The sequence below is a fragment of the Equus caballus genome, chromosome 8 (assembly GCF_041296265.1).
Source record: "Equus caballus isolate H_3958 breed thoroughbred chromosome 8, TB-T2T, whole genome shotgun sequence".
In the NCBI taxonomy this organism is placed as follows: Eukaryota; Metazoa; Chordata; class Mammalia; order Perissodactyla; family Equidae; genus Equus; species Equus caballus.
The window spans coordinates 70,845,841-70,857,953 of NC_091691.1; the positions used below are offsets into that span (position 1 = coordinate 70,845,841).

Here is a 12,113-nt window from a genome sequence, read left to right on the forward strand (position 1 = left end):
TAAAGAAATTGAATAAAAAAAATGATGGCAGGGAAAAAAAATTATGTAAGAGTCAGAAAACTGAGTTGGGTTAAAATATAGCTCCACAACCTACCAGTGTGGATAAATTACATAAAACTCTGTGGTTTGTTTTGTTTTGTTTTGTTTTCCATCTTAATTGGAGTCAATATGGTCATATTTTTTAATAAATGAAATAGCATATAAAGAAAATGGTATGGAAAGGATAACCAGGCCTAAATAATTGGCAGTTAAATTTGGGTGTTTATCCCCATAATATTGGGTGAATTACCAAGCTTTTTTTTTCCTTTAAAAAATAAACTCATCCTTAGTAAAAAGTATTTATACGAATTTCCTAACATAGTGATGATGAAAGAAGATTAAAGTATTATTATTTTTCATTTTTTAAATTTGAGAGGTATTTGCAATTAATTACTGCATTACAGCATATCCAATATACTCTGGTATGTATTTATGGTTTGTGTTTGAATAAGTGTGTCTTCAAGGCAAGCCCTGTCTACAAAATTATTCTGAGGATGCTTGATATGTACGTACTAGGCAGGCTGGTCTTCCCAGCTCCCCCAAGCACTCCATTGCTTGTGCACACTCACAGTCCCACAATTCGTCTCCTGTTCTCTGGATTCACTCTTTCTGGTCCTTCCTAAAGGAACTGTTGCTGTTCACTTGGTCCTTCCGACCTGGTCAGGATGCTTCTCCATTAGGCAACTTCCTTCCTCAAATATGACGCCCACATTGATCTTCCCTGGTTTTTGACAATTAGACTTATGAACAGTGCCATATTTCTCAACATTTAGTTTTGTTTAGTATGGTTTCCTGCCTTTCTGAGGAGACAGGAAAGTTCTTGAGAACAGAGACTGACTTCCTTATTTCTCTACTGTACTCCAAAGCTGCCACCACTCTGTACAGATAAGTAAATGCTTGATATGACACTAAATAGCTGCTCTATTTCTTAATACAGCAATTCCTGATCGCCACAGCTTTTGTATGCCTCTCTCAATAAAGGAATGAAACTATTTTCATTAGATGTTTCACTGAAAAATAAACAAAGAGTTTTTCGCAATCTCAAGTCAGCATTCAAAGAGTTACTCAGGCAGTGGAAAGCTGAGATCCAAGGCTTCAAGCTGAGTATTAAGCTGCAAGTAGACTGGCAGCACTGAGGGGTTTGTCATGGTCTATCTTCAGAATAAAACAGTTTGTGGTCTGCCACTGACATAAAAGTTTTCTAATCTAGTTCCAAAACCCCTGAACTTCTTTCCATTCATAGCACCATTTTTACTTTGCGCAGTTGGTCAGGGTTTTGAAAAACAAAAAATAGGAATTATCCCCATCCACTCCTCAGCATGACAGCAGAGAAATGATTAATAGGGACAAAGACCATGGAAACTCAGGGATCTAATATTGTCCAGGAATTTAAAAAAGGCTTTAGAATAGTCGAGATGGACTCCGGACAAAATTGTTCAGCTGATTAGAAAACAGTGCCTGTCAGTAGTTTTGAACCTTATTTCCTTACTCTTATTTTTCCTCACACTCTTCCCCCAAAATTGTGGCTATTACTAGCTTGTCAAGGGCCTGGACCTTCTCACTCCACAGGCAGGGTTATCATTCTGATCCTTCCTGCTCCAAATTGCCAGTAAAGTGCAATTGCTTATGTTCCATTCTCTGAGGAGCATGTGAAGATCCTGAATCTGATATAAAAACTAATTCATGAAAAATAACAATGGTTTGCAGGCTGCCATAGAACATAGTGAGATTTCAAATCACAACATACTGGGTATTGTCTCTCAGCCCTAACTAGCTGTGTGACCTCAAGCAAGTTATTTAATGTATTAAAGCTTCAGTTGACTCGTAGGTAAATAGGTATCATAAAGGAGCTTATTCACCGGCTTGTGATGAGGAATGAATACAATTATGTGTGTTAAGTGCCTGGCACAGAGCCTTGCAACTACTAAATGCATCATCAGCATCATCAGCATCAAAATTAATATTGTTCCCAGGTAAAAAGTATACTTTAAACAGAGCCCTTAGATATTTTAGCTCAAAGACGCGAATGATGATAAAAATACCAGAGGTTAAAACTCATTGCTTATTTTTCTTGGTGGAATTTGAGACTTGAGATTCAGCAAAATGCATTAAGGATGCAGGCACCTATTCCAACAAACAAATATAAGAAACAACTTTTGTCATCAGCATGCTGTCCTTTCAATCTCTTTCAACGTAGACTGAGGAGGAAGAGCTGCCCAGCGAGAATCCTGTTGCTTTGCCTCTCAGCACTGAACAAAAGCACCAGCAAGATTTCTCTCAGGGTCTTTCAGAGTTTACTCTCAGGTGTCAGCATCTTTGTTGTTGTTGTTTTTAATGAAGAAAACCAGAGACTTATACCTTTAAATACTGACGCAATAAAAGGAGTACATGTGATCTGGGTTTTAGTCTTAATTTTGTCACTAATAGCAATAGCTTCTTAAACTCAATTTCTATCAGTATATTCATTTCTCAAATATCCTCATCCATCAAATGCTTGCCATACGACTACACAGGGCAGTTACAGGATTAAAATAAAGTGTGAATTGAAAGCATTTTGAAAGGGAAAAACCACTCTCCAATTATAGGAACAATTATTTCTATTACAAACACCACAGCCAGAAGCCAAATTTGCATATCAACACTTCATTATTGGAGACGTTGGTACATGAGCATTTTTAAAAAGATTGTAATTTGAGTTTTCATGGCTTTTGCACTTTCTGTGACTATCTTGTTTACTTGCTTTTATCTAAAAGGAACAGTCTGTCAAATCTGGTAAATTACTCAGTTTAAGGCCTTTTTGAGGAATATTCTTTTCAGTGACATTTGTGATGCTTGGGATTCGCATCACTGCTAATCTGCAGTTACCCAGGCTGAGATAGGGGTCATTTTGGACATCCCTTTATGAGATGCTAAGGAACACCTTTGAGCCTACGAAAGTAGAGGCAGGGCCAGGAGGATGAGGAGAAAGTCAATGCCAGCCAGTGTTGGAATCATGAGAAGCAATCATTCTAGAAAGAATCTGATTAATGTTTGCTTGAAGAAGTTTCCCTAATGTTTTCAAATTCACTGTCATCAATTATAGCTCTCTTGGCTAACAGCCATTTAAAGGTTAGGAATTCTGAGAAGTGCACCAAAGTTGGTCATGTGATCACTGACAGTACACTTGCATCTCAGGGTGCTTCCTCATGCCACTTCCCAGAAGTACCCCCAAAAGTAAAGCATCCCCACTCTTCAGAGGAGTATTGAAGGGCTCACCACTAGACCTATCCCTCTCTTCTTCCTTTCTGTCAAGCATCCGAGAATAGATTCGGATTTAGTTAGTGAGATTAACTTGAACTCCTAACCCATAGTAATGTAACCATATCATACCACACATTGCTTTGGAGAAAGAGAAACAAGAAAGCAAGACAGCAGACCAGGTGCAGAGGAGACAAATATTATAGCTCCTAAAAGAAGTTCACTGCCACTTTAAGAGACTAAGACTGTCAAATAAAATATACCACAAATGTTGCCACAAGATGCATTGCACTAAATCATAGGAACATGTTTCTGTGTTAAGCATAGATTTATAAATATTAGCTTTATATGAGATCTTCTCACTTTAATAAAACTTAAACTGCATTAGATACAAAAACCCCAAATATGTGAAACATTTAAAATAGAAGAAACTATTTTAGTGAAGATTGCTACCTTAGTAAAAGGTTTTATTTTATAGCAGGTTACTTTAAGCAGTCTAAAAATAAATCATTAACTGGAATAACAGACTATTAAAATCCAGTTCAAATTTAAGGTCACTGTAAATAAAGATGAAGCATCTGAAATTATAACTAAGCCACTCGATTTAGAGAATCTGATTTACAAAAATTTGATTTGCATGCAACTTCTCAGTAATACAACGTTATACAAAGTGAGTCATGGCAACGGAATTGTAGGTGATTTTCTTGGTCCCTGAACAAGGTTTTTGTCTTTTAGTTTCTTTAGGAGTACTAAGGATAACTCTTTAGGGATCTCAGAGATGGGGACATCATAGTTTGTCCATCAAGTCCTGGTAGTGTCCGACCAGATGAGAAATCTGGTAATAAATCAGTCTAAACTACACATAGTTTCCTCCTGACCAATTCTGTTTGTTTGGAGAAATTGTGAGACTGAGGAACATAGTGGTACAGCAAGAGGAGCTTGAAGCAGATTGGTGGTATATGGGAGTCATTTTTTATTCAACCTGAGTAATAGTAGCTTGTTCCAATTCTGGAAGGTAGAAAGGGGCTTGTTTTTATTGTCTATTGCTGCATGAAAAATTACTCCAAAACATGGTGGTTTAAACAATTCTATTTTATTTGCCCATGATTCTGTGGATCAAAAATCCAGAAAAGGCTCAGCTGGGAAATTTCTCTGTTCCACGTAGATTGGCTAGGGTATATAGTGATGCTACAGTCAGATGGTGGCTGGTGCTGGATCATGCAAAATGGGTTTGCCCACATGTGTGGTGCCTTGGCAGGAACAGATGTGAGGCTGGGCATTACTTTATCCTCATGGCTCTCCTCATGTCTCTCCACACGGTTAACTTGTGTTTCTTTACATGGTGGCTGGGCCATAAGAGTGAGTATGTCAAATGGCAAAGGCAGAACCTCAGGAATTCTTAAGGCTTAACCTTAGAAGTTATACAGCATCACTTCTGCTGTAGCCTACTGCTCAGAACAAGTCACAGAGCCAGCCCAAATCCAAGGAGATGAGAGAAGCAGACTGCCTCTTGATGGGAGAGTGGTAAGAGCACTGCAAAGTAGCATATGAGATGGCATATAATGTGGTAACTAACACAATCTACCACAGGACCTCAAAGATTTCTTAGAAAAATCATGTATATCCTGGGGCTGGCCCTGTGGCTGAGTGATTAAGTTCATGCTCTCCGCTACAGGTGGCCCAGTGTTTTGTTGGTTCGAATCCTGGGCGCAGATATGGCACTGCTCATCAAACCACACTGAGGCAGCGTCCCACATGCCACAACTAGAAGGATCCACAACGAAGGATATACAACTACGTACCAGGGGGCCTTGGGGAGAAAAAGGAAAAAAATAAAATCTTTAAAAAAAAAATCATGTGTATCCTTTCTCATAATGCTCAGCACGAACCTTGGAAAGCAGCCATACTTGGTACCACGTATTCTTGGAGGAACACACAGAAGCTAACAGATAAAACTGGCACTCACCTGACGGAACTGTTCCAGGTCAATTTTGTTTCCCACCAGCACCAGGGGAATTTCATAGGTGTGGCGGACCTGAAAAATGAGCTCTTTAAACTTGGCAGCCTCCTGGAATGATTGGCGGTCAGTGACGGAGTAGCAGATAATGAATCCTTCCCCACCTCGCATATACTGCTCCCTCATGGCTGTGAATTCCGCCTGCAGGAAAAGAGCAAAGTCGTTATATAATTTAAAACCAATGAAGCCAACACAAACGTCTATAAAATTAAAGGTCAAATGCAGACAAATTATGAGACTAAGTTGTTTGGGTAGGAATTATCTAAAAGTGTGTTTATGGGCTTTACATATAGAAAAGCAATATTGAGGTCTAAAGGTATCATATGAAATTTGAGTGTTTTCAATTATTCAGAGTGTTGATCTTAAATCATAGGAGATTTGATTTAAGATATCTTGGGGGAGATATGTTAAATAGTAGATTTACTCATGAACTCTTGGGGATTATATATATATATATATTGTACACTTTTAATAGTTTTCTACTTAATGACCTAATATTAGGAAACAAAATATAAAATTTGTATATTGCAAACATCAAGACCTAAAGGAACTAATTTTCTCCTGAAAAATATGAAAACAAATTGGAATTTAACTTTGATTATCCTTGTGAATGGAGGAGGTTATTAGCATAAATAATCTCAGACCCAGTTGTATGTTTGAGTATTCTTAGATTTGTCTCACTAAAGGGTATAAACAGAGGGATTTTGATTGCTGAATCATGGGGCCATTTCTACATTCTGTTAACTCCTTCATCCTTTTATCTCTCTGCAGAGAAAGACAGGGTCACCTTCCACAACATACCAACGTTCCAACCTTTTTCATGTTGTATTCCACCTAACTATAATTTCCTGGTAATTGAAAATTCAATGTTTGGTCTGAATTGCAATCTGAAACCTTCCTTTCAGTCTGAAATATCTGTTTTCATTACTTATTTTTCTGGATCTATTGTTCAAATTACAAGGGCTAATGAGATCAGTGTGATAGGAAATATAAAACTTAGACTCTGGCTATGGAAAAAGCCATATTAAACAATAAAAGGACAGCACAAGAACATATTGTGACTTGGACGATTTGTGAAATAAGTAACCAAATGAAGCAAAATTCACATGAGCTTGAGCTGTGTTTGAAGATTTTCAAAAGATGTGAGTTCTTTACCCAGTAAAGAGTTTACAAATATTACTAAAATGCCCTGCTTAGAGTAACTGTCTAAACAAATGATAATTTGATTAAAGATGACTTTTGAAGGATGGGAGCATTTACATAGATGCAGAAAGTCTGGAGAAGTGGGCTTACAAGTCCAGAGAGAGTAATAAAGTTAATAAGGTCCTGAGTTAGTGGGTGAATCTCAAATTACTTTTAGTCAATATGGAATGGATGCAAACAGTATCAGTGGGTTCAACCAATCATTTCAAAGTTGCAAGAACCAGAGCCCAGAGAGGAAAGAAGACTTGTGCAAGAATGGATAGCCAGCTAATGTAGTGTTGGTTTGAATAATTCATATTCTCGATTCTCACTATATCAATGTACTTAGTATTCCATTTTACTTTAATTCAATCCTAAATTTCACCATGTGAGTGAAATGTACCAACATGGGAGAAAAAAAGTCCTGCTAGACCTCAGAGTTTCTTCATCTCCAAAACAAGGTTAGATTATAAAATATCTGAGATTCCTCATTGTTCTGACATTCTCTGCCTTTGAAAACCCTATGCCTTAATCAGAATCCCATAGTTGATATGGATAGCCTAAAGAAGTATGGGCTGAAATTGCTAACTAACGTTTCCCAAACTTATAATTAATTTTTCAAGTAGAAATGATACAATCATCATAGAAATATATATGATCTTCAAGAAAATGGATTTGTTACAATAGTTGCATATGATTGAAACCATAACAAAAATGCAAACCAAAGTGGAGAAGATCGATTTTACAATTTACTCTACTTGCCAATTATTATTTTAAGTATTAAAATTCTTTATTTTTACTCTACTATTTATTGAAAATACATACACATGGCAAAATATTTGTGATACATTAATATATAAAATTTAGTTTTCTTTTCCTCAAACTCCCAGTTTTCCTTCCCAAATGCACCACAGTTAATAGTTTCTTTATCCTCGGAGAAATAGTTTATGTATTCACAAGCATAGGCATTCACATTCCACCTTAATGCACCTTTTCAAACTCAAATGGGAAAATAATATATACGATTTTTATTTTTACTCTTAATTAAAATTTAATAGCCCTAATATACCTTGGAGACCATTCCATAGAAGCATACGCAAATGTTGCTTATTTTTTTCCATGGATGTATCAAAATTCGTTTTATGCATGTACTATAATTTATTTAACTAGTTGCCTATGAACAGGCGTTTTGATTTCCTCCTTTTATTCCTATTATAAACAATGTTGAAATGTACATTTTTAAACATACATGTTACACCAGAGGGATCTATATACACCTGAGAAGTAGCGTTGCTAGATCAAAAGGAACATTCATTTTACTTTGGAGAGTGTCACTCACCATCAAAGACATTGTGCCAGTAACACTGTCTTCAACACTATATAAACGTGCTTGTGTCCCCTCATTCTCGCCAATGCTGCTTATCAAATTTTTCTACCTTTTATAAAATTTAGGGTAAAAAATATATTATCTTGTTCCTTTCATCTGCTTTTATTTTTTAGTTATATTGAGCATCTTCTATGTTATTACTCCTTTACGAATTTTCTTCTAGATATGGATTTTATTTTGTTGTAAGAAATGAAGTAGCTTTTGATTTGTGAATTGGAGATTTTTAAAAAAAATTTGGACTGAGAAGGTTCTTTCTATGTGAGACATAAAATAAAGCAGTAAATTTGACTACTTTGACAATGCCTACACTGTAGAGAAAAAACTAATAAGTTTGAAAACTTCCAACAATCTATTAGGAAGACAAGCAAAGCATACGAAGGTAAAGTTCATGGAGAAAATACATAAATGAGTGAATATCCAATAGTGCTGGTTAACCAGACTCAAATACACATATATGTCATATTCTAAATAGAGATACCAGGGCTTGCATCTGATCTCAATTGGAATTTCCAGGTATGAGGTTCTAGAATTAGTATTTTAAAGAGCTCCTTGGTTGACTTTTTTTGTACCTCTATGTGGGGGCACGTAACTCCGTTTATGTCCAAAAGTCATCTTTACAACCTGAGTACAGAATCTGGGAGTCATAGTACATGACTTCCAGGTCTGTTACTCACTTAGAGCGTGTCTTCTGACAAATCGTCTAAACCCTCAGAGCCTCAATTTCCTTCTTTGTCAAAAAGGGATTAGGACACACTCGTAACCTGATTTACAGGGCTATAGAAAGGATCAAATGTAAGAACAGATGTGAAAACGCTTTGATGAATTTTTAAAATACAGTACAAATTAAGCCTATTATTATCTCTGGTACAAATCCGGCAGAATATAACCTTTCACTAGGAGAACAGGCATGAAATCCTCTTTGAGCTGCATTAAATATAAATGTGGAAGTATTTCTCAAATATGCTTAATCAGAAAATTACTAAGTTTTTTTTTTCAAATAGGAGATTCTTTCCACCAATTAAACAGATATAATTAAGTTATTCCAGTGAGTGGGGAGGCTACTTCCTCTTAGCTGACCTTATCCATACCAACTCTTCTCACAGCATATATATATATCTCTACATATGTAAGTATGTGTTTTACTTAAAGATGCACTGGAGGCTGGTGGGGCCCATTGAATTGAGCAGAAGCTCTGCAGCTATGTATCGACTTAATGATATATGATACTGAAATCACTTTATAAGGAAAAATGCAATGTTCAACATGTGGCTTCCGTTGTCATTCACCCATGAATTAAAGATCCCTGTGCTTTATGTTCTGTGTATCCTGAATGTTAATTAATATCTTCTTCATTTGCTTCCTGCTATAAATGAAACTCGTTGGTTAATTATTCAGGAACATAACTAGATTCCATTTGCTATCCATAAGTAGCAAAATATCTATGAAACAGACCCACTGTGTAAGGTGCTACAAACATAAGCATTTCTAATATCTTCCAAGCAATTCTGAGTATAACTCTGCAGCTTGATCAGTGCCCTTTGATGTGCTTCTTGTATTAGAATAGTGTTAGAATTCTCTTAATTATGAAATTGAAGAAAGAATTGCTGATTGATTTCATATGCCATTTCTTGATCATCAGAGTAATAATTTTGAGTAGATATTCGAAACAGGGACTGAACCAGCTCCCCATTTTATTCAACTAGTGGTACTGCATCGTATGAAAGCCTTGCGATTTACCAAATGTACTAGCACTACTGTCAGACCAGCCTTCAACTGCCTCCTAGTGCAACACACCCACACCATTGTCTATACTGGTTGCTATACCCACATAACCACATCGCCACACCAAATTTATCCTCCCACTACAAAAAAAGAAAATAAAAAAAAATGTCTGGCAGGCAGCTAACACTATACCCTGTGGTGGGATATACAACAAGTAAAAAAATAGTACGTCCCTGTCCTAGTTGGAGAAACACAACTAGGCCAGGATATAACAAACGGAGAGCAATTAAATTAAGTGCCAAATGATCCATAGGGGTTCACAGATGGGGAAGGGCAGTTTTCAGGAAGAGGGCAAAGAGGGCTTGGCGGAAGAAATGAGGTGTGCTATTTTTTCTTAAGTTTATTATTTGTAAAGAGCTCCTCAACTTTCATGCAACCCCACCTCCAAAGATTATGTATTGTCACCCTGAAACAACCTTTAATGATCCAAAGTCAGCATTTGCATGGCAGTTAAACATCTAGGGTCTGTATGCCAGTCAACAGTTCAGTTTTTGGGGGCTGTCAGAGGAGCAACATGTTTGTTGTTGCTGTTGTTTGCACACTTTTTTAAAATAGAAAATAAAAATGGCATGAGAGTGAGGACAGTGTAGGTTTCACAAATTTACTGGAATTTATGCAAAGTACAAAGATTGGAATCAGTAGGAGTGGTGTTTCTTCAGGCTCAATCTGATGCCTCAAGCAGTTTAAGAATGTTCAATTGAAATGGAAATGAACAAAGAGCTTCTATAAATGCTAATATGTTATCAAAGATTGTGTCTAAAAGACAAAATATAGTTAAGCAATTTATATTATTTTGTAGTTTTCAGAGGACATAGCCATCTCCATGGTTATAAATTTATCTATCATCTTTCAATATTTGACACTCATGTGCTTTCAGGAATGCAGTAAATCATGGAATCCTACCTAACTCATTCATCAAATATTTATTGAGCACTTCCTATGTGATGACACGCATGTAAGTTTTGAGATGGCTTAAAATAATGCACTTAATAAAACAAAATATGGATAAATATGGAAGAAAACAAATAGAAATTAGAACATCAAAACTAAGATAAAGTGAGAACACAGAGTTTGATTTGCAAGTCTGGCTATCAGCTTCTAGGTAAGCAAAGCTACAATGGAAACAAGATCAACTACATCACTCCTGCTGTCAATAATGACATACTTATATATCAGGTGACATAACAGTCTCCCTAAACACTTAGAACTGAAAGCAATTTCTCTTATGGGTTTTCAGAAAAAGGACAATATCCTCAATGTCAACACGATCTGTAGTAGCAGGTTTCCTAAGACTAAGTCTGCGAATGCATTTTTCAATGTAAGTCTCACTAAACATTTCTGTAGATTTACTCAATGATGCTATTGCAAGGCTTAAGTGAGATAACAGAAAAGTTATTTGTAGAAATAAGAGTTTATTAAGACTGAGGAAGATGGTTAAAATCTTTTGATTTTAATGTTTGAAAAACTAGGAAGGCTCTGATTCTGGTGTGGTGTTAAACACTGGAAGATGACCTGGACTCTGGATTTAATGAAGATGACTCCTGTGAAAGCTCCTACATCAATACAACTGAAAATGAAAAACAAACAAACAAAAAACACTAAGGTTGCAATGCAGGACTGACTACATAATCTCTGGGGACCAATGCAAAACGAAAATGTCGAGCCCCTTGTTGAAAAATTAAGAATTTCAAGACAACAACAGGAAAGCATTAAACCAAGTACAGGGCCCTTCTGAGCATGGATCCCTGGGCAATTGTGCAAATTCCAGGCCCATGAAGCCAGCCCATTTGAAATGGTATAATCACAAAATAGAAGCAAGTAGCACATGTGAGGAGCACTCCAAAGAGAGGTCTCTGGATGGGTCTCCCAGAGGAAGGGGCAGTAACAATTCTGCTCAGAAGCAAAGTCACTATGGAAGCATTCTGACCCCAGTGAGGGACACAAGACTGGACAGTAATGGATGCGCAAGGTGGCATGAAGTATGGGGTTGTGGAGAAAGTGAGAGAGACATGGTGGGGTACTGGGACACGTACTTCAGATGGGAAATGTTGTTACAGAAAGAAGCAGGAGTATGGCTCATGTAAGTGGGTGGCATCTATGTTGCTCTTATTGAGTGAAGTCAGGTTATTGAAAGCTCTGACAACCTGATTTTGGATTTGATGTGACAGTAAGGCATGAACTGAAGAGAATATTTTCAGGAGGAAAGTAATATGCAGCCCTATTTCAGTAGAATTGGTCTGGCAACAGTAGAAGTAATATAGGGAAGAGAGGTTTAAGGAATGGAAAAAAATCTTTCAGGCTTTTGCAGTAATCCTGAAGTGAGTTTCCATGGGGGAAGGAATAGGAAAAATACTTGAGTGAGAGGTCACAATACAGAGAGATGGAGAGAGGAGAACTATTTCTAATATTTCAAGGAAGAAAGACTTGATGTCCAACAGTTTGGGCTTAAGAGAGAAAGGAAATGGAAAA

The 12,113-nt window shown here is 36.8% G+C and overlaps 1 protein-coding gene across 2 annotated transcripts in view; it reads right to left on the bottom strand.

The window, feature by feature from the left end:
* Positions 1 to 12,113, bottom strand: part of RIT2 (Ras like without CAAX 2) — a 347,266-nt gene that overhangs the window by 170,957 nt on the left and 164,196 nt on the right. For both annotated transcript variants that reach the window (XM_001497798.5, XM_070275631.1), the window contains exon 4: positions 5,243 to 5,434. In XM_001497798.5, coding sequence (XP_001497848.1) covers positions 5,243 to 5,434 — 192 coding nt within the window. The remainder of the gene's footprint in view (positions 1 to 5,242; positions 5,435 to 12,113) is intronic.